Source organism: Dendrobium catenatum, unplaced genomic scaffold, assembly GCF_001605985.2.
Source record: "Dendrobium catenatum unplaced genomic scaffold, ASM160598v2 fragScaff_scaffold_1205, whole genome shotgun sequence".
NCBI classification, from domain to species: Eukaryota; Viridiplantae; Streptophyta; class Magnoliopsida; order Asparagales; family Orchidaceae; genus Dendrobium; species Dendrobium catenatum.
Window position 1 is genome coordinate 421,451 of NW_021319667.1, and position 24,412 is coordinate 445,862.

Here is a 24,412-nt window from a genome sequence, read left to right on the forward strand (position 1 = left end):
TAAATTTTAAATATATTTGAATTTTCGTATTTTTATGGAGTTTTGGATTTTGATAGACATTTGAATTTTTGGGAGACATTTAAAAGTGTTTGTGAACCCCTTTGGTTGAGATAAACATTCAACACAATCATCATCGGGGTGTTTGAGGTTATTTCCATTTAAAATTTGAACCTTGTCGATCCTATCAACTTGCCGATAGGGGATAGGAGTTTATAGGTTTTGTGCCTTTATTAGTTAATTCATATTGTTATAGGACTTGAAGGCTTAATATGAATGTATTAAAACAAATATACCGGTCATCACAACCGTATATTTGTTTGATGGTTTGAACCCTGTCGACTTCTATTGATTCGCATAGAAGGATCGGAAACTTGAATTCACTTATTGACCTACGAAACATCCTTAGATGTCACGTATATACCAATAACACGCTCGTCGGGGCCCATGCGGGTATTTGGGGGCATTTTATAATTATTTATTAAATTTTATCGACTCCTATTTACCTGCTTAGGAGGATCGGGTTCAAATTTATTGACCCACGCAGCATCCCTAGACGTCACATATGTACCAATAACACGCTTGCCAGGGCCCATGCGGGTTTTTGTGAATATATCTACCTCTTTTGTGTACCTACGTGTATACAAACTAAGGTGCACGTGCGGGGCTATTCTAGACTTTTTTGTCTTCTATGATAACTCATATTAGTTTACATTTGTCGTATGTCTTTCATTTCTGTTTGCAGATGATACACGATATATAGAGTGGACCCCTATATAAGAACTTGTGGGCATTTGCATTTGCTGCATATCATCTACCCTCCATCCATTTGGCATGTTTGCAAGAGACTTTGTAGTTTACAAACAAGTTATAGGGAATGTAAGCCTTCTGATATTGATTACAGATACTTGCATTCATCACAAATCTTCTACATTTGTTGGTAAGTAGCAATTCATGCATATGGAGAACCTTCTATAACGTCATGTGGGGGGTTTCACTTACTACAACTGTTCGTAGGTAATTTGCATATGGGAGAGATTTCTTGTATTGACTCGTAGGAACTCAAATCTGTCATCTATCTCTCCCTACATATTGACGGTAACATAGAGTACACTTATAACTAATTTTTTATATGCACTTTGATGAATCGAGTCATTACTGAGGTACTTTATGATTTACCCATACTAGGACATGACTCTCTCTTGATTACCATTGACTGTGAAGGCGTGTTTTTTTTGTAAAAAGATCTACAAATCTTTTGAAATTAACATGGATGGACTAGTGTGTTTATTTGTGTGTATTGTACTATCGTCCATAAGCACGCATGAGTTTCTTGTAACTATCTATATTTGCCTCTTGCTATGCTTTGTGTATTTGGGTTCATCACATGTCGCCTATTAAACTCTTCTACTAGTAGAAACTCGTGCATTCGCTTGTATGATTACTCCATAGGCAAGTTGTTTTCACCATATTTCCCCCATTCGGGCTTGCTAGTGATTCGTTGAACTTCAGCTCGAGTTGCTTGTGAGAGAGATATACTTCAACTTGGTAAGCACTCTTCTAACATTTCTCCTTTATAGTGTTTGCAAATTGAAGTAATGGAGAGATCACCACATTTCTTGCATAATCCAATCAAGTGACATTGATCGAATGAAGGTTGTATTTGCTTCAGACCTTTCTAATACACCTTCGTAGTTAGTTCATTGTATATTGAATTCTCTTGTCGCTTGCAAAGGGGGTCAAATGACATTGATCACTTTGCAAATTGTATTCACTTAAAGCTTGTTCAACAGGCCTTGCTCATTGATTCATCATGCTCACTTGATGTCTCATGACATAAATATTCATGTTGTTATTATTGTCATATGGCATTTGCATTTTGATGGGCATAAATATCATGAATACATTGTAGCACTTATTGAAGGCCTCATATTACAACAAGTGGTGTTGGACAATCCTTGTAATGGCTTGCAGATAGACCTTTGTATGTGTTTTAAACTCACACTTATGCCTGTCAGCTAGTTATTTTGTTCACCACAAATCTTCTGCATACACCCATGAAAGTTCACATTCGCTGCAAGTTCTTGTTTATTGTTTGTGAACTAGCTAGGTTATATGGGCATATCACTTTAATTTCATCATTTATAAAAAAATTGTAATATGTAATGAGAGTTTGTTTATGATTTCATTTATTTGCTCATTAATGTTCATTATTCATCTCATTGCTTGAGTTTAGGTAACAATATCAAATTATATGTCCCCTATAGTCCTTGTAAATTCAAGTTCGAGATCAAATAGTCCAAATCTTGTCCAAGTCCCCTGTGGTCCAACTCAAACTCTTGCTTGAGTTCAAATGTTCGAATCACCCTGGTTCGTTTGAGTTTGAATTTATCAATTGAATAAAGTTCATAAGTCCTCATTTATCCTTTGAGTTCAATCAAGTTCTCTTGCATTTTGTTCAAATGCTCGAATTTTGTTCATCTCATTTGATTTGCAAGTTCAACTTTACGTTCAAATTATTTAAGTCCTTGTTCAATTCAGGCTTATGTTATCTTTTATATTCACTCAAGGTTGAGTTCACTTAAGTCCCATTTGTTCAATCAAGTTCAGGTACGACCTCGTGTTCACCCGAAATTTCGGCAGCCTCCCGAGGTCTCCCCTATTTAGGGGAAAACTATGAGAAACTGTGCCTTCCCACCACACGCAATAAAGGCGTATATGGTAGGTGTCCTCAGATGAGGACACCCGTGATCTTTCTTCCCACCACGCGCAATAAAGGCGTGTATGGGGTCTTCGGTACCTGTTTAAAAGAAGACAGTTTACTTTCCCCTCGCTCGATGGTACTTATGAATAACCCTGTTTCGCCGTAGGCGTCACACCGGGGTCCCATCCCACCACATGTAATAAAGGCGTGTATAGACGATTTTTCGAAGCCACACGAACTTTGAAATGGGGCTTTTAGGTGATTACCCGCCTCGTCGTAGGATTCGCACCTGGGTCCCATCCCACCATGTGCAATAAAGGCGAGTATAAGCGATTTTCTGATCCGCCGCAAACAACGAAGACAAGCTCTCGGAGTTTTAGGGTTAAGGGGTCATACCTGCGCGGAGTCGACAATAGAGGCTCGAGAGAAGGAGAGAGAGGCACATGTATTTCTATTTTTTTTCTCTCTCTCTCTCTCTCTCTCTCTCTCTCTCTCTGGATTGAAGGAATCAGGGCTAAGGGTGGTCGGCTCGGGTGGATTTCTGGCGAGATGGGGTCGGTCCAGATGTCGTGAGGAGGAGGGCAGGGGTTCGGCTGTAGCTCGGGTTTTGCCGTGGATGGGAGAGATCGACGGCTTCAGAGATCGGGATTCGGTCGTGGGTCGCGAATGGAGGAAGCCTGCGGCTTGTGGAGGTTTGCGGGAGAAGAGGTCTCGAAGGCTTCCACGGGTACAGTATTTAACGACGAGAAAAGCATAGTTGGCACGTGATTTGAGCAATTTTCCCGGGAAGAGACACGACTCCTACGGCGTCGGCACTGAACAGTGTCAGTTACATGGGGTATCTTGCGGGATTCGTGGAAATTTGGGCGTCTCGACGAATACGAGATATGTATGCGGGATTTCTCTTTTTTTGCTCTTTTTGTTTCTTTGTACAGAGGTTAACAGCTGCTACTATATGCTTGATACTATGTATCTATGAATACAATGTATCTAATTGACGACTAGCCTTAATCGAAAGTTCTCTCTCATTAATGGGAGGGGTAATTAACTATAGGAAACCAGAACTCAGATCATAAAGTCCTCGTAAAGTGAGAGAGAAATCTCTAGGTAGTGTCTTATCTACAAACCCATTTGCCTTCCAAAAATTTACCCCGTAATTCATTCCGTTACAACTCCCCCGAAGAAAAAACAACAGTCGAGCGGAGGTCGGGGCAAAATTTTTGGAGCCCACATTGAAATGAAATGTCATAGATGAGTTATAAAATAACATTGAATTCAGTACAATGATGATGATATTTGCAAGACATATGCAAGAGGTTGTACCTTGGAGTATGCTTTTTGCCGATGATATTCTTGTTCATAAAACTAGAGAGGAAGTTGAAGGTAAAGTTGAATTATCAGGTCGGCCTTGAGGCTTTTATTTGAGTAGATCTAAAACTAAATATATAGAGTGTAATTTTACTAATAATAGATCTAGTAGGGTGATTGTGACTTTGGGCGATCAAGTCGTTAATAAGAGTACATGTTTAGATATCTTGGGTCTATTGTTCAGAGTGATGGTGAAATAGATGGGGATATTATAGTAGAATTCAAGTTGGATGGATAAAGTGGATGAATGCATCGGGCTTGTTGTGTGATAGAAAAGTACCTCTCAAACTTAAGGGAATATCCGATAAGATGGTAGTGAGATCTACAATGCTTTATGGAGCATAATGTTGGTCATTAAAAGATAAATATATTATTAAGTTAAGTGTTGCAGAGATGAGGATGCTCAGGTGGATGAGTGACTTTAATCTTAGAGATATGATACGAAATGAGCATATACGTGAAAAGGTAGGAGTAGCTCCAGTGGAAGATAAGATTAGAAAGAGTCGCCTTAGATGGTTTGGTCACATAAAATGGTGGCCTTCCAATGACCCAGATAGGAAAGTAGATGTATTAAATTTGACTTATTTTAAGAAAAGTAGATGTAGACCAAAAAAGACTTGGTTAGAAAATATTAGAAAAGAACTTATGTAGCCGACCACACATAGTGAGATAAAGACTTGTTGTTGTTGTTGTTGAATACAATACAATGATGAAATTAGTACAGAGTGCTATACCTCCACCGGATAACTTCGTTATGTCCTCTTCCCTTTGAGAAATAGGATTGTCATCATCATATTGGACCCATTTACCTGGATGATAAACTCGTTCATAGAAAATAACATGGCTAAAAAAAATTCAAGATGAAAACAAAACTTCAGAAGTATGCGATTTAATAATATAAGTAGACTGACCATTCTCCTGCTTCACCCAAGCAACATAATGACCGGAGTCGGCACTTCTTCCCTTGTGTGTCAATACAGCAACAAGATCATAGATGCCAGTTAGCTGTGTTTTCTTCTCAGATGAAGCTTCTATTGCAAGTAAAAAAGAGTTATGTGGAGGTTAAAACAGACTTCTAAACAAATTCTTCATCTACAAAACTGGTTTTATTCTAGCAATTGAATTATGGATAGAAATATGTCAGCAACAACTGGACCTAAAAATGAAAGAAATATGGATGAAAGCTATGCGCTGAGTCAAAACATAACTTTCCCTAACAACGAAATGTAGTTAAACAACTACAAAGTGGCTCACTATAAAATTTAGAAGTTACTAAATACTTCGAGTAAGCCATAATATACTACATGACGACAAGTTCATTCAAGAGAGGATCTTAGAGCATGTAAAATAGGTGGAAGAACTGCTATTGTCAACATTAACAACATTTCAAGAAATATGATATCCTGTTTAGTAAAAATTGTATCTTTCTAACCATCCGAAGCAGTAGCATTAAATAACAATGAACCTTTGATATCTGACAAGCTAAACTTAACATCGAGCTCTGACTCTCATACTGTCAAACGCATAAGTTGCCATTAAAGTAAGATGGTTTTGTAAGCCCGATTAACAAAATGTTTAGCCAAGAAAACTGAAAAGTTAAAATAGAAAACAATTGAATCACATACAACAACAACATCAAGCATTTATCCGATCCCACTACGTGGGGTCAGTTCATGAATTATTTTTCTCCATTGTGTCCTATTAAGAGCTAAATTCTCATTTAAATCGAATAAAAAAATGTCATTTCTAATATTTTCTAACAATGTCTTTTTAGGCCTACCTCTATCTTTCTTAACATAGGCTAAATCTAATACATCTATTCCCCTAACCGGGCCATCAGAAAGCCGGCGTTTAATGTGACCAAATCATCTAAGGCGACCTCTACCTTTCTAAACAAAACAATTGAATCACATAAGAATGTTAATTTTAATTGAGAAATACTATGAAAAGTATAAAATAAAAATCACATTACATTCGAAAATGATGATTTTTAAGTTCCCTATGATTCCAAATGCTAGTCTTGCTAAACAAGTGCAAGTAGGGTTTGTTTTAGTTCAATTGTTCCTATAGTATAGTTAGTTGAGGCACAAATGTTGCTAAACGCGTACGATAAGAAACTGTTTAGTAGTTGGAGCTGTTTGAATACAGCTGTGATGTAATCCTGTGCGAAATGCACATGCATATTTCTAATTCGAAAATAAAAACTAATGTGTATCCAAATCAAGACAAGGCACTACTACCTGCTTTAAAATCCTGCTTTGTGATTTCAAAAGACAAAAATGCCCCAATCTAGTCTGAAAAAGACTTATTAAAAATAAATGCTACACCCACCGAGGCTTTTAGGGTGGTCGGTGGGCGAGTACGGTTGGGATCCCCCCATCTTGGATTCGAATCCCCTCTACTACGGCCTCGCCCCTTCATTGGGGCAAAGCAAGTGTGGGCCCGATGCCGGTGGGTGGCCTCGCTAGGTTCCGCCGAGGGATTAGTTACATCGTCAAACCCTCCCTTTGGAGTGGCAAGCGGGTAGATGCCCCCATTCCCAAAAAAAAGTTAAAGAAAAATAATAAAAAAATTTAAAAAAATAATAAATGCTAATAAAAAAAAATTAAAAAATAATAAATGCTACAACTTTTAATTTGATAAAAAAAATAATAGTTGATAAAATAATTATAAATATTTAGAAGAATATAAAACAAAATCTAGAGAATAAAACTAGTATTTACATTGCACGAAAAGATTTGTGACTTCTGTCAACTTATTTTTAGAAGCATTTTCTAGCTATCGTTTCAAAACACCTACCAGAAAGCAGCTTCTCACCACCATTTTGGGCGGGTTAATTCTCATACAGCAAGTGAAAAAAAAAACCCCAAACACTACCATGCTGTTGAGAAGTGCCTTTTCGTGTAGAAAAGCTAGAGAAAAGCTCAACGAAAAAGGGCTTTTAAACTATTTAAGTTTGCAGTGTATATATATTAGTCTAGAGATAATATAAACTTCCCTACTGTATATTCCATCTTCATTATAACTGTGTTATTTTCTTAATCGTATTAGTCGCGGCCCATCTCTTCCTCCATCTTCTTATATTACTTGTTTTCAAAATCCTAAAAATTTGTAACTTTTGCTACTTTAGTACTTGAAGTAGTTGCACAAATATTAATCTAACTTGTTGCCTAATGTGTATCCAAGTTTCTGCAGCTCTTAATCCTCTTTACACATTACTTCATATTAAGTTACCATCATAAGAAAATAACTCATCTTCCACTTTGAGATGTTGGCGCCCATCTCTCAAATCAAGACAAGGCACTCAACCCACTACTCGAAGCATAAAAGAAGAACTTCGCCTAAGCATGCCTTAATAATGATGTAGGCCTAAGAAACATACAATGCACTACGACCTCCCTTAGACTCATTGAAGCCCTTATACAATAGTCGGCTTACTTTTAACAACATTGTCCACATAGGACCTATACATCTAGACATGCCTAAAGGTCAAGCATTAAAAGGGAACAATGCGAAATGGAGAATAGGCAACAAACATGAAAAGAGAGAGTGAGAAATGTAGAATGTGAAATCAGAACAAGACGTCTTCTTCGACCTAAACTTCTTTTATTTTCAAAAGACAACACTTTAGTGGTTCTTTCCACTCATTCAAGAAGACTACTAAGACTAAGGCTTTGCTAGTACACTCTTTAAAAATATCTTATGAGAAGAAATTGTCCTATGTTCTTTCCCATTATTGCCGCAATTTCAACAATGGAGGCAATAATGTGGAGGGCACCACAACCTCTTGCGAAACAAATCATTGTAGGTGTGGAGTAGAAAATAGAATGCAATGAGAGGAGCTATACTTGATTTTGCAGTAGCTTGTGAACTTGCAATAACAAAATGAATACATACTTTAAGAATCAAGAAGAACAAATAGTTACCTACAAAGAAGAGTAACCTAATCACAAATATGCTTTCTTCTGGCCCGATGTAGAGAAAATTCCTTAATGCGAAAACTGTTGGTTTTTTTCTAAAAGAGAGTTGGACAACACATTATAGAATAACAATTATAGATATCTATATTAAAAGTATAACAAAAACTAAGTAGAGGAAATAATTGCACTAGTACAGAGAAAATACTTTAATATTTCAAAATAGGTTGCTAAGGGAGGTAAATTGAAATAAATTTAATGAGTAAAACCAAATATTACATAAGATAGCTAGTTTTTTTAAGAAGATTGAATCAAAACTTTAATGAAAGTCTAATAACAAATCATTTACTTATAAAGAGACTTGGTGAAGTAAAAATATATAAAAGGCTATTAAGGAAAATAAGTGTCATTAAATAGTGAAAAAAATCTAAATATATTTAGGTTTATAATGAATATAATAAATTTAAAAGTCTTATAAATAGCAATGTGAGCAAATAAAAAGCTACAACTCCAAATGATTTATATAATATGCACAATAATAAAGCAAAAGAAAGGAGAAATATATAAAATAACTTAAAAGAAAGAGACCAAAGATAAGAGGTACAGAGGTTTTTGTTAGGCCTATCCCTGGACCGGTCATTTGTAAAGCCGGCAGAATAGGGGTTCCACGCAGTTGTATTTTGGTTCATAGGGCTGGGGTCCAATATCCCTCATTAAGGAGAAATTAAGAGAGGTTCAGGAGGGACAATTCAAAAGGTAGGGGTGTTTTGAGATTTACTTAATTATTGTATTTTTTATTTATATTTATATTTTTTTATTTTTTACTTAATTATTGTATGATTAAGTATGTTTTTGGAGGCTAGGGTTAGTCTATTATCTCTTGCTTTAATTGAAATTATGTTGTTCTAGGGTTTGCTTGGGCTCTAGACAACGTTAGGGATAGTGAGAGTCGGATCTTCCTCTCAAATTGAAGATCCATGATATCTTGCTTGTGTTAGGCCATATATCATCAATTAAAAATTTTTTGTCCTAGTTTTTTTTTTTTCTGCATCTTCTCAACAACATTTTTTATTTTTGCTGAAATTAAATTTTAGCCAAGGTATTTCTTGAATTCTCTTCAAACATTTTCTATCAAATTGGTATTAGAGCGCATCAATTCGTGGTGCCTATGACCGGGAGGAAAATGGAAGTATTGGAAGGAGAGATGAAACAATTAAAATTAAATTTTGTGGAGAAAATTTCTGAATTTGAAAATCATTTTCCAACCATTAATGCAAAAGATGGATGGGATGTTTGTCGTCGTGGAAGAAAGGTTGAAGATGTTGCTTAACGCCCAACCCAAAATGACATCATCAGAGGCAAGTACGGTCACGGAAGTGGTAAAAACCTGAATCCGATGAGGGGAAAATCAAGAGGTAGAGATTTGAAGGGAGAAGATGTGATGCCTCTTTTAGAGCCTATTTCAAGGGAAGAAGGGTAGAGGGTATGAGCGAAGGGGGACTGATTTTGCAAGAAGAGCAGCTGATTATGAGCGAAGGGGTACTGATTTTGAAAGGAGGGGGATTTTGAAGAAGGGTTTGGGAATGAGCAAAGGGGGGGGGGTCAGGATATTTGGGAGGACCATCCTCTTGAAGAATGGGAGGTTACGGAAAAATGATGGGGGAACGAAGATGATCCGTGGGTAATGAAGCTGAAGATGCCTATCGTTGAGAGAGAGGATGCATATGGGTGAACCTATAAGGTGGAGAGGTATTTCACCATCAATGGGTTCACGTAGGAGAGGTTGACGGTAGATGGCCTGTGTTTAGATGAGTAGACCTTGCTTGGTAAAAGTGGAGAGACATAAGATGCCCCATATGGAGCTGGATGGAGTTCAAGGACAGCTTGTCGTAACGTTTCCGAACCAGCAGAGGATGGGATTTCAATGAGCAGTTTTTTCACCTTAATACAGGAAGACTCAATGGTAGAATACCGTGAGAGATTCGAGTACCTTGTTAGCTGATTGTATCGGCTTTTTGATATTGTGCTAGAGGGGAACTTCATCAAAAGGGCTAAAATGGAGAACAAGGTGACGGTTAGAGTGATGAGGCATCGTAACTTAGGAAAGGCTATGGAGCTACACAGTTAGTGGAGGACCAAAAATACCTGGAGAGGGGTTTTAGAGGCAACAGTTCAAGAGGCTCGTATAGGATGACCACCACATTCTTAACTCCTAAAGGGATAGCACTGGGAAGCCTTCGTGAGGCCCCAAAGGAGCCTGTAGGAGGGGTATTCAAGGGAAATTTCAAGAAGCACAATGAGAAGAGGTTGTAGGAGAAGAGGGAGAAGGGATTGTGTTTCATATATGATGAGAGGTACACACCGTAACACAGATATAAAGATCGAACTCTTCAAGTTCTCATCACCTGTGATGATGAGAAAGTTGAGAAGGGAGGTGGGAGCGAGGCAATGGTAGAAGAGGACGAAGAGTTGCATCATGACATGGCTGAGGTCTCCTCAAATTCAGCGGTGGGATTCACTTTGAATCGCACCAAGAAATGAAAAGGAGAAATAATAAATAGAGAAGTGGTAGTGTCGATAGATTGTGGGGCTACCCACAATTTCATCTCCAACTAGGTCGTTAACCAATTGCAGGTGAAGTGGGTGTACACAAGGAGTGGGAGTTATGGGGTGATGATGGGCATTGAGAAGGTGGAGATAGGTGGAGTATATAGAAAAGTGGTTCAGACCATACAGGGGGTCCAAGTGAGGGAGGAATTTCCCTTGAAGTGCAGAAGCACTAATGTTATCCTGAGGATAAAATGGTTACAAACCTTGAGGGATATCAGAGTTAAGTGGAGAGCACTAACAATGGAGCTGGCAACGGAGGGAAGGAGAATCATGATCAGGGATGATGCGGGATTATCCAAAGTTATGGTGTCACTCAAAACTATGGTAAGGACCTTACAGGAAGTAAGAGGAGAATTTTTGGTGGAGCTGCAGAGCTTAGATAGGGTCAGATTAAAGGAAGAGGAAGATATTTCCCTTTCAGTGTAGCCACTTATACAAAACTTTAATGAGATTTTTCAGACACCTCAAGAATTGTCATCACTTAGGGAGTAGGAGCATGCCATCACCTTGAGAGAGAATGTGTCACCGGTTAGTATTAGGCTATACCTCTAGCCTCAGATTTAGAAGGACAAGATTAAAAAGTTGATCTGAGAGATGTTGGAGGTAGGTATCATCAGTCCGAGTGTCTTTTTTCTAGCCCAATTTTACTAAACAAGAAGAATGATGGGAGATTGAGATTTACGTGGACTATCAGGCCATGGCTAAGGAGATTATGCCATACAAGTTTCTCATTCTTGTAATAAATAAGCTGTGTGGAGCGGTGATATTCACAGAGATAGATTTGAAGTTCGAGTACCATCAAATCCATATGAGTGGAGGAAGTTCTGAAGACTACGTTCATGACACATAAGGGACACTATGAGGTCTTAGTGATATCATTTGGCCTCACCAACCTCCTGCTACTTTTTAGTCCCTCATGAACAAGGTCTTTCAACCTTACCTTCGAAAGTTCGTACTGGTTTTCTTTTATTACATACTAGTGTACAGCAAGTCAGTGAAGGAGCATTTGGAGCACTTGAGGGAGGTCTTAGAAGTATTCAGAAGTGGCAATCTTACTTGTTGGGCAGACATTTCATTGTCAGGATGAACCAGAGGAGCTTGAAGTACCTGTTGGAGCAGAGGAAGGTGATCGAGGAGCATCAAAGGTCGTTGTCAAAGCTATTAGGCTATGACTCTGACATCCATTATAGGCCAGGATTGGAGAACAAGCCTACTGATGCCTTGTCCAAAAGCATGGGGAAGCTCTAGAAGTTAGTTATGTCAATACCACTGATGTTAGATTGCGGGCAATTAAAAAGGAGAGTGTACATGAGGAGCTAGGAAGGAATAGAGCAGATCTACTGAGGGATGAGAATAACCATCCTGGCTATTCCCTAGAAGGAGAAATACGGTTGTACTGGGGGAGGTTTGTGTTGCCTCGAACCTCAGTTCAAATTCCATAGATGCTACAGGAGTTCCATAGAAGCGTTATTGGTGGTCATTCTAGGGTGCAGAAGACATACAGAAGATTGGCAACAAAGTTATATTGGAAGGGGATGCACAAGGATTTGAAAGAGATAGTGGCTACAAGTGAGGTATACCAACAGAACAAATACATGGCTATGGATCCAAGAGGGTTACTTCAACCCATAGCTCTACCAACCAGGGTGTGGGAGGTCACTATGGACTTTATAGATAGGTTACCCTAATTTGAGGGGTTTATAGTAATTCTGGTGGAAATGAACAGATTGAGTAAGTATGCTCACTTCATTCTCATATGATATCCCTACACAATAGCGACAGTGGTAGCAGCATTCATCAATGAGGTGATCAGATTACATGAGATATTGGAGGCTATAGTATCTGACCGAGATAAGGTGTTCCTCAGTCAGACTGCAGAGGACAGTACTGAAGAGGACCACCGCTTATCACCCTCCAACAAATGGGCAGACGGAGGTGGTTAACAGGAGCTTGGAGACTTGCCTGCGATGCTTCATTACCAAGACACCTCGATTGTGGGCCAAGTGACTATTATGGCCAGAGTACTGATACAACACTTCGTATCATTCGGCCTCCCAGATGACTCCTTTTAAATTGTTTTATGGAATGGATTCACCTCACCTAGTATATTTTGGGAAAAAAAACATAAATGTTTCTATAGTGGAATAGTACTTAGAGGAGCAGGATAGGGCTAGAGGAATTAAAAATGCATTTGTTGAGTGCTCAACAAATCATGAAGGAGCAGGGCGATGGGCAAAGGAAGGACATCTTGTTTGAGATGGGAGAGCAGGTATACTTGAAACTTCATCCTTACAGAAAGAAGACTCTAGCTAACAAGAGAAATGAGAAGATGACACCCAAGTATTTTGGCCTTTACGATATATTAGAGAGGATCAGAGTTATAGCTTACCGACTGAGGTTACCACCAATCGCTACCATACACCCAGTGTTCCACGTGAACAAGGCTTTCACCCAGCTATAAATCACCACCTCAGGGTGGGGTCCACCAACCCTCATAAGGAGAAATTAAGAAGAGGGAAAATTCAAAGGGAATGTGCTGTTTTGAGACTTAATTACTATATTTTATTTTTTATTTTTTAATTTACTTAATTATTGTATGCTTACATATGTTTTTGGTGGCTAGGGTTAATTTTTTATCTCTTGCTATAATAGAAAATAGGTTGTTCTAAGATTTGATTGGGCTGTAGCTGGCGCTAAAGAATACGAGAGCCGGATCATTTGAATCCTGCTAGTGTTCTTCCATATATCATCAATTGAAAATCTTTTCTCCTAATTTTTTTTCTACATCTTCTCATCTACAATTTTTATTTTTGCTTAAATTAAATTCAGCAAAGGGATTTCTTTAACTCTCTAAAGAGTTTCCTATTAATTTTCCTCGAATTAGATACATTGGAAACCATAATAATATCTTAACTAAGGATATAAAAAATATAAAGAAATATAAAAATTCTACTTTGAGAAAATGATAGCTTTAATGATAAAATTATTTTTAAAAAGTAAAATGAAAAAGATAATGAGATACATTATAAATTGATCAAAAAAAAACTGTAGATTTAATTGAAGAGGCGGCATTAAGATTAAACATAAGTCTATTAGGGATGCTATAATGTTATGGCTAACAAACATTTTCAAAGAATTTTCAAGGACTTAGCATATGCCAAATAATTTAAAGAAGCATTTTGGTACTTTTAAGAATAAAAGGGAGATGTCCAAGATTGTGTTAAACTATAGAAGAATCAAACTTACATGTTTACAATAAAGGTTGAAACGAAACCTATAATTGAAAAAATTATGTCACTTTCAAATAATCAATAGTTTAATTCCGAGATCTACTACAAAGAGATTTTTGTGTTAAGACAAGTAATGAAAAAAATAAAGTAAATAATGGATCTTCATTAGATTTTAATTAATCTGATAGGTGTTAAATCTCGAAATGACATCTGACAATTTGTATGTGACCAATTTAGTCTCTCGATTATATAAAATTGATACAAAATGATTTTTCAGAGATTAGATTGAGATCAAATTTAAATAGTTGAGTCAATTTTATATCACAAATTCTACATAAGGGACAATTTTAGATCAATTTTGTATTGTCGAATAATTAAATTGGAAAAATAAGATACTTTGGGACTAATTGAACTCGTTTGAAAATTCAGGGCTATTTTTCAATTTAATCTAATCTTGAAAGAACTATGATTGAAAACTATGAGAATTGATTTGCTATGCATTAAAGAAAAAATGTTTGAATAAAGGGCATATTTGAGTTATTAAAGACATGCATGATGAACACAGACTAGAATTACTATATGTGAAGTGATCAAATGAATTTCATTTACTTCATGATTACACCAACAAGGATTGAAATTTTAGTCCATATCACTTATATCGATTATAAAGATGCTCATAAGAGATGTTTATATAGAAGTACCATATTTATGCTTTTTACATATGGCATAATTATAATTGATGAACATTCACTAAAAAAAGTGAAACATTAGAACAATGGGGTAAATTCTTAACAGTTAGATTTAATAGACAAACATTAAGTGTGATATGCAATTTTAGTGGGTGTGATATTATCATTTATCAAATAATATCATTAATAAAATTGATATCAAGGTGTAATCAATTTAAATATCTTAAATCTATTATGTAGAAGAATAGGGATCTAAATGAGACTATAACTTTTATAACAAAGGACTGAGTATATTATGCTAAAAGAAGATATTGTGAATACTTAAAGGTAAACAATAACGTTGAATTGACTGAGTGCTGGGCAGTTAAAAAACTCATAAATATCCAAGTTTAGCAATAAAGAAATGAGAATGCTCAGATGAACTTGTGGAAAAAACTAGGAAGAATAACTAAATAATGATTATATAAAAGAATGGTTAAAATGCCACCCATTGAATATAAAGTAATTACAAATAACGTAGATTATTTTGACATGCACAACAAGGGATACAAAAGTACCATTATATGAGTAGGTAAAATTAATAGCAGGACTAGGAAGTTGAATGATTACAACCTAGGTAGCATGGATATAAGCTATTCAAAATGGTTGTTAAGAAGAAGTTTAAAATCTTAAGAAACACTCCAAATGAATAAATGGAAAATGAGATTTATTAAAGCCAATCAAAAATAGTTGGACTAAGCCTAATGATAATAATGATGATGAAAAAAATAAATTTTGAACAAACTTTACTCACAATTTTGTAGCACTTTGCTCGCTCCTACCTGCCTATATTCTCACACAAACGGGTTCCTACCACCACCACCATAAGTGAGACACCATAGCTCTTATCGCACAAGCCTCTATCCCCCATGCACTACTCGATGTATGTTGCATCTCCACTTACTGAACCACTCTATAGCATGCCACTTCCAAGTAATCATGACTCCCTGCATCTCCCTCACAAAATTGCGTTGTGCCTACATTTCGAGCACCAAAGCACAAAGCACCACTATTACTTTATCTCAAGTGCATTCAATAGTGTCAAGCGACTCAATCGATCACATGTGCATCTTTGCACCGGTGCACCCTACTCAAACAAGTACCATATATTTCAGTCTAGATTCACCCATTGAAACCCAACTCAAGTACTTATTTTTTATTTCACAGTGCTCGCCATAAATTGACTCACCAAATGCAGATATCAAATCTCCATAATTCCTTTCATGGCTTATTATCATTATGAGGATTATGCCAAACAATGCTTAAGGCTTTACTATCAAACCATATGATAGTGATGATTACTATTATCACATACATGCATATTCATCCCAACAGAGTTCATACAATCAATCACATCAACCTTGCCATTCATACCAGTCACATAACTTTAATCCTAATAACTATGTTGAATATAATAATTATCAATCACAGTTTACCAATATGTATTGTAATCAATCACGCTTTGTCTATCATGTACCATATTATGATTCACTGAAACAAGATCCACATATTCAACAATAATTGCTAAAACTCCAATCTTAGACAACAAAACTCTAGCAAGAAGCCAAAATCCTCAAGGAATTTAATTAACAGTTCAGCCAATGCGTGACATTTTCAGGTTCAAACCCAAGATCCATGGACTTTACATCTTTTGGAGAATTTGATAAGATCATGTGGGCTCCAAAAATTCACGCTATGGCCTCGCCTGTTGCTTTTTGGAACGGATTAGGTTCTGGGATAAATTTTGGGAAGGCAAACTGGGTTTGTAGATAAGACACTACCTAGAGATTTCGCCCTCATTTTGCTAGGACTTTATGATATGATTTATGGTTTCCTATAGGCGCAAGCCCCTATAGTTAATTACCTCTCCCAATAACGAGAGAGAACTTTCAATTAAGGCTAGTCGTCGATCAGCTACATAGAGATACGTACATCTAGCATATAGTAGAAGCATGGGCTTGGGAATTTAAAGGGTTGATATTTAAGATTAGAAACTTCACCATCATGCACTTAAAGCGGAAGGTGGGGGAATGGATGATGGACCCAATCAAGATCCCATGATTTCGTCATCCCAGGACATTGTGGTCCCTGGTCTACTTAGTAAGAGAATGTAGTCGACCCAACCTGACAAAAGGATCCTTATCGACAGCCATGGGTTGCTTCGTCCAAGGGTACCTTGTACACCTGGGGTGAATGTTTGTCTAAAGGGACAAATTTGAATACACCTTAGCTAAAAGAAGGTTTAGTGCCTTATCGATTATATCCTATTGATTCATATCTCAAAAATTTAGTGGCATTGGGGAGCATACGAGTTCTGACCATGATCATAATTTAGTTGTGCCATTTAGCGGCAAAACCACCCAATTCAGGGGCCTCGATCATAACTGTTTACCTGCGGTGCCATTTGGTGGCAAAACTGTAGTTAGAGGATAAGTGCCACGCCCTTACTGACAAAAGATGATTTGAGAATGGATCATAGTGATATTCTCGACCAGACACTAACTCTTTACGAGCCGAAGTAATATTTGAATTTGTCCACCTCGGCAAACTGTTGCGGAGGGTGGATGAGTTTTGCACTAAGCATTTGATGGTTGATTTCGATTTTAAATATTTGGAATTGACATTTTTGAACTTTCATGGGTAATTAGGTGACATTTGAATATTCGGAATTAACCCCTCCGATTGAGATCTACGTTCAGCACGACCATCACCGAGGTGTATGCAATCGTTTGCATTTTTGTTGAATAAAACCATTCGACTCTATCAACTTGCCGACAGAAGATCAGGTTTGTTGTCGACTAGGTTCTTTATTAATGAATTTCTTTTGATATTGACCTTGAAGGCCTAATATTAATGTATAAAATAAATATTTTGGTTGACACATTGACCGTATATCTATTTGATAATTCAAGTCATGTCGACTCATATCTATCCACATAGAAGGATCACACTCAAATTTGGGTTCATTTATTAACTCGCATAGTATCCCTAGACGTCATGTGTGTACCAACAACAAGCTCACTGGGGCCCATGCGGGTCTATAACTACATGTGCATTTCTTTATGCTTGTGCATGCATATATTGTGGTATATGTGTAGGGGCATTTTTATAATAGTTCAGTTTGCTTGATTATGCAAGCAAATATCATTTGAATGCAGCGTTGTGCGCTATTTTAGAGGTTGTAGATGTCTTCTGTCCGCTTGCATGAGTGTTGCGGATCTGATGGCGTGGCGTAGCAGCTTGTGGATTGAGCTGTTTGCTACTTTGTACAGGTAGACTGACGTGCACTACTTGTTACTTCCTACAGGTAGCTTATTATGCACTAATGAATCTCCTGTTATTGTCCGTGAGTAACAACATTCATTGCAGTTTTCTTGTACTTGCTCACATATAACATGTCGTATGAACAATAAATTTCCTACAACAATTCGTGGGCATTTGCATTTGTTACAATCACATTACATTTTTTCTTGTGGACAATACATTAGGTGTATAACGGGTCTTTGAAAATTTGTATTTGTTATGTATCCTCTTCTTTTAGTGGTAGAGGACCGGTGTGTTTGTCTACGATTGAATAGTATTAATTGCATGAGAGTTATATTCTCTTCGAACTATTCAAACACACCATGTCTTTCAGTTCATCACATGTTGAATTCCCCTGCTTGTAGGTGACAAGTGCATCTACTTGCCACTACCTTATTACAAGCTGTATAAGTATCTTAGCACTTGTTGCAGGCTCCTTGTATCCTTCTTGTAGATGACATGTTGTCTGTACAGCTGGTCTTCTACCATTACTCACAGGTATTTGCATTTGTTATACATCATCTACTACTGCCTGTAGAGGACCAATGTATTTGATTGTTGCTACATAATTATTGAGTGCAGGGGTGTTGCAACAGCTCGTGAGTATTTGCATTTATCACCATTCTTCAGGTACTTGATTATAGACAATATGTTAAGCATATGATGGGTCTCTTACAACTGTTCATGGGAACTTACATTCGCCATTGATCTCTTTCTATGCATCAATTGCGAGAGCACCTGTTACATATTTCCTACTCATGTTTGTAGGGAATCCATTGCATTTAGAACTCATTCAATGTTGTCGCCCGCTGGTGGGTTATTGTACTTGCTTATGAGTTGTCCGGCTTTGATAGCAAGACTTTATATAGATAACTATGTATTAATTCTGACCACGAGATGCTACATTTATTATTTGTTGATATTCTAGATTCCTCTTATTATTTCATTGATATTCATTTTAAGGCTTTATTCGTTGCTTGTCAATGAGTGGCATTTTGATATTTATTTGCTATGAGCTAACTGATCATTGATGGGTATTTGAATTTGCTACAGCTCTTCTGTATTTACTTGTGGACAGTATTTTGTGCACATGATGAACTTTTGTAGTAGCTCGTACGAGGGGTTAGAGTTCTTGTTGTATATTTATCTTCTTTGCTTGTGAACAGTATGATGCATTCGTATGAAAGAATTATCATAACCAATGCATGTCGGCCCTCGTTATTCATTGCTTGCGAAATTCAATACACTTAATTTTATGCTAACATTGACTGCATAATGACATATCTATTGCACATTTTTTGTGTATATTGTTCATGAATGTATATAGTCATTCATTGTACTCATCCATTTACATTTATTAATTGATTGGCAAGGGAAGCATTGGCATTCATTTTATGTTCTTCATATATTCTTCATGAATATGCTATCCATGATCAAGGTGATTTGTATACCATTATGTTATATGCCCCCTTTAGATTGATTGTAGCTTGCTAAAATTAGCTCATAAGCATGTTTAGCAATTTATCATGGGCCTTCTTATTACTCATTAATCTTCATATTGTTTGTTACCTCTAAATGGGATGTAGACTTCATCCATTGTGAGTCATTGCTAATAAGCAAGCTATTACATTCTCAATTTGATTTGTTAATTCTCATTTGTTTGATCAAAGTTATCATTTGGTTTAAACATTTTCACTTTGACTGTATATTCATTAATTTGAAGTTCGATTCCTTGCATTATTCATTTGAGCTCAAATCTCCCATCTAATTCAGTTTAAATTCTTCTTGATCAAGTTTGATTCAAGTCTTTCGTTCATTTATTCAAATTTGAGTTTAGTTCATTTAATGTTCAAATTCAAGTCCAAGTCTTTGTCATTTCGTCCAAATCAAGTTCAATAGTCCCCTGTTAATTTTTCCAAGTCCTTGTGCGTTTTAGACGAAATTTCAGCATCCTCACAACGTCTCTCCCATTTTGGTAAAATTCCAAGAGTCATATCATACCCGCCACGTCAAGAAAGGTGTGCACGATCGGTGTCGGGTGACACCACAGTCGCAGTCTTCATCCCCACCACACCAAGAAAGACGTGCATGGGTCTTTGAAAGTACATGTCTAAAAATGCAATTTTTCCCCGCCACGCCACATGAGCGCTTAAGGATACTTAGATTTTGCCCCACCGTGCCAAAAAAATGCGCACAAGACTCGCCTGCATTGCCGTAAGCACGCATCGAGTTCCCCCTCATCACACTAAGAAAAGCGTGCATAGGGGGTCCCTCAGCGGACTACAAATGCCAAAAATAGGATTTTCGGTACTTAATTATAACTAATTATTATTAATAGTAATTAAATATAATTAAAAATAATAAATTATAGTTAATATTAATTAATCATAACTAACTATTATTAACAATAATTAAATATAATTGAAATAATTTATTTTAATTAATTAGAAGAGTAGGATTTATGCTAAAGTTGAGCAGGATTAAAGCCGGATTAGAGCAGGATTTTTGTACAGGATTTATGCAGATTGAACTAAATCCTGTCGGGATTTAGAAATTTGTGCAGGATTTGAGCTAAATCCCGATAAACATGCATTAAGGAACTGATAAATCTCATTGCTAGTGAAATTCTCCTTTTCCTCTTCTCGATTCAGTGAAGAGATTTAGTGGATTTACAGGATTAGGCCGAAGTAGCGCACGGAAAGAAGGTTACCTTCACTGCGAGCAAGCTCCTGTCATTCCATCCAATCCAAATGTCATAACTTTCGGTCCTGTAAGGAAGGGGCATTGTCGAAGGAGCGAAGTTGACCAACAACGAAGGGGATGAAGAGGTGAGGAGTCGGAGCTAGGGTAAGCTGACGGCAGAGGGATTTCGGTAGGTATGAGGTAGAGGCGGATTAGGCAAGGAGAATGCTCTCTCTCTCTCTCTCTCTCTCTCTCTCTCTCTCTCTCTCTCTCTCTATCTATCTATCTATCTATCTATCTCTGTGGACCAGAGGATTGGGCAAGGATCGGAAGGTGGAGAGGGCTATTGAGTTTGGTAGGTGCAGGTTGAGGAAGAGAGGAGCTGTGCAAGGAGGTCAGATGTGGGAAGGTCGGGGTTTGCAAATGGAAGAAATCGCGTGGGAGAAGAAGAAGAACGGAAGTCTTCATTCAGTCACCCTTTTAATGACGATGAATGCAGAACAAAGCTTGTGGGATCGAGGAAGTCTATGCATGTGGGATACAACATTTTGGTGCCCTTTGAACAGGGCAAGGGCTACCGACTACAACAGGTTTTACCATTTTTTTATTCTCTTTTTTTTTTTTTTGTCACGGTCACAAAGGTCAACAGATCAATTGAGAATGTATATGAAGATGATCCTGATTTTATAGATGGTAGCTTAATATAGATTATGATGAGGATGATGATCAGCTTGTATTTGTCCAATTGATTGAGATTGCACGAGCCTAAACCTTGGTCTTCTATAGTGATTAGCATTGAACTAAAGTTCACTTATAAATACAATTTCTGCTCCTAAACCACTTCAGATATAATAAAGGACGATCCTTTGTTGGCATTATCACTTCCAACTTTAATATTAATTATTGACATTAAGTTCAACCTTCCACTTATAGCCTAGATTTGCTACCAAAAGATAATATCATGCATTCCATATTAGAGTCAACTATCAGCTTTTTGCATTTATTTTGATATGTTGCTAACAAATTTATTCCTTTACATCTTTTTGGCTCCACAAGATGACTTCAAATATGTACGTGAAGAAGTTCATCACAGCTTTCTTCATGGTATACAAGAACTTTACAAGAGATAGGTCTACCCAACATATGGGGAATTGATGGAGGACAAATAAGATTAGGATTTATTTTTAAACAAAAGGCAGCCTTCTAATGGCCAGGTTAGGAATGTAGATGTATTAGATTTGTCTTATGTTAAGAAAGGTAGAGGAAGATCTAAATAGACTTGGTTAGAAAATATTAAAATGATCTTTCTTTTTTAGATTTAAATGAGAATTTGACTCTTAACAGAACAATGGAGAAAAAGGATTCATGTAGCCGACCTCACATAGTGGGATAAAGACTTGATGTTGTTATTGTTGTTGTTGTTGTTGTTGTGATTATAAATAATTGAGCATTATTAGTTGCATTTCTTCTGAAGAAGAAATCCAAAACCACCGCAAAGTTGGGGAGTAGAGAAATGTTACCAAGACAAACACTCTTGTTAGTTGCACTAAAAGCCTAGCAGGCTGATGAGTGGCCATGTATAATAGAAAAATTCATTTAAAAAAAGAGAGACTAGTTGGAATAAAGTTAAACCCAAATGTACGTCTATGAAGTCTCAAAACATAGATATAAACAAATTAAAAATACTGCATGCACGGAGTTCCAATCAAATAAATAAATAAAATAAAATAAAAACTATGACATTGATGACGTTAGTGGTATCATCTTATACTGATGCAAAGGACTGGGAAATCCCAGCGATTAAAAAGGTAGAAGCCGCTTCGCCAAAACCTTATCTTCTGGTTTCACACTGATGAGCATGAGAACATGACAATGTTTTTAAGGCTACAAATATGCCAAATCAATTTAGAGTGTTGGTCATATAAGTAATATCTTAATATTAATGTAAGCCTTTCTAACATTTGCATCCATTTGTAGCCCAACACAATCCAATCTTCTAACAAAATTATCACAGAATGTCATGAAACTGTATACTACCTTCAATCGAAGTGGCGTTTGATGATTCCCCGGAATTGGCAGTTGCAACCTGTGTGCAACAAATAATAAACTTTTCAAAAAAACATAGAATCAACAAGTACATAGTTAGCATTTCAACAAAGAATATTAGAATGTAGTCATAAGAAAATGCTTAAATATCATTCGTGGAAGAGAAACTAAAATGTATGTGATGAATTATATACCCAATAGCTTATAATGATCATATACAAGAAAAGCCGTGACAAAATCACTTTAATATGCAGTTCCACATCAGGATGTGATGAAGCTTTCTCATACAGCTTCAAGTATGTTTGAGTAAGAACCCATCCTCCAACCAATTCATTTCTACCAGAAGAAAAAGATGACGAGGGTAGGGATAACAGTGTGAAAAGTTGAAAACATTAGGGAATGGTGGGAGAAAGGTGATGCGCAAAATAAAGGCTTTCTAAGAAATAGCAAAATACATACACAACCTTCCAAAATACTTTACTTAGACCAAATACAACAATTAAATGATAAACAACTTCACTTTTATAATAGAAAGACACTTACAAACTTATCCCATAAAACAATTCAAAACAAATCCTAAACTTGCATTCCATCGCTTGAGAAGAAAGATATAAGTGAGGTGGAAGCTTGCGGAGAGAAGAAAGAGATAAGAAGCCCGAGACGAAATATAGCTCGCAAGCTATTCCAAAAGAAGAAAAACCCTCAGGTTTTTTTCAATTCCAAAAATCAGACACATAACACACCTATTTTCTCTTACAAAACATCACATATTTATAGGGGAAATGGGGGCAGCCAAACAGCCACCATAACCACCTTCATTTAAATCAAATTAAAGGGGAAATGGAAGGCCAAGGGGCTGTCCAAAAATAGCACCCAAATAGCCACAAAAAGGCCAGAATTTATTCCAAAACAGCACCCAAAAAGACCACACAGAAACCAGGAAAAACAGCCATGGGACAAGCAACCAGGGGAGGAACCGATGGAGGAGAGCAACCACGGGACAAGCAGCAAGGGAAGGAACCGAAGGGGCAGCACAGGGAGCGGAACCAGCAACCAGGGAACCAAAACAGACAACCAAAAGGGCAGGAACCAGCCACGGGATGGGCAACCAAGGGGAGGAAACCAAAGGGCCATGTGGGCTCCAAAAATTCGGCCCCGGCCTCAGCTCGCTCTTCTTTTTATTCGGCGAGGGAGTTTTAACTGAATAAGTTCTGAGGTAAATTTTGGAAGGCAGATTTCGGGGACTCAACGATTTATAGGTATTTTTTTCTATTTCATTTGGGCTCATCTGTAAAGGTCAACAAATGCCCCCCAACAAATGTGATACGCTTCTAGAGCGAATCACGTTTGTTGTATGCTGTTTGACCCTGTGGATCTCTAGATATTTGTTCTAGATGTCACACAAGGGATTTTATTTAGTGGATCTTGTTGACCTCAACGTAATAACCAAAAGATCAAAAAATATGCATACCTCGTATCCATCGAGCTGCTGCCCAAAATTCCGGATATCCCGCAAACCTCGGACTGAAATCCCGTGAATCCTGCCGAAGTCTCGCCGAGACACTGTGCAGCAGCGCCGTTCCGGGATTTCTGCCAAAATCCCGTGACAGCTCCTCGTTCCTCGCCTTCTCCACGCCTATAAAACGAACCGTTCGCTCTCTGCTCTTCCATTCCCGACTCTCCTCTACGCTTCTCCTCCAGCTCACACGACCGAACCTCTCTCCCGATACTTAACCAGAGCTCTTCCTCCTCTCCTCCTTGTCCAACCACAGCTCCGACCCCCCGCCTGTGACCGAGCCTGTCCCGATCTCCACCGAAGCCAACGTC

The 24,412-nt window shown here is 37.4% G+C and overlaps 1 protein-coding gene across 1 annotated transcript in view; it reads right to left on the reverse strand.

Annotated features, from left to right (window-relative positions):
- LOC114580688 (ubiquitin carboxyl-terminal hydrolase 6-like) overlaps positions 1-22,694 on the reverse strand; it is a 34,440-nt gene extending 11,746 nt beyond the window's left edge. Inside the window, exons 1-3 of the mRNA XM_028699025.1 lie at positions 22,577-22,694; positions 4,981-5,100; positions 4,804-4,878 (exon numbers count right to left, since the gene is read on the reverse strand). Of these exons, the coding sequence (XP_028554858.1) occupies positions 4,804-4,878; positions 4,981-5,100; positions 22,577-22,688 (307 nt within the window). The 5' untranslated portion in view covers positions 22,689-22,694. The remainder of the gene's footprint in view (positions 1-4,803; positions 4,879-4,980; positions 5,101-22,576) is intronic.
- Between the last annotated feature and the right edge of the window lie 1,718 nt (positions 22,695-24,412).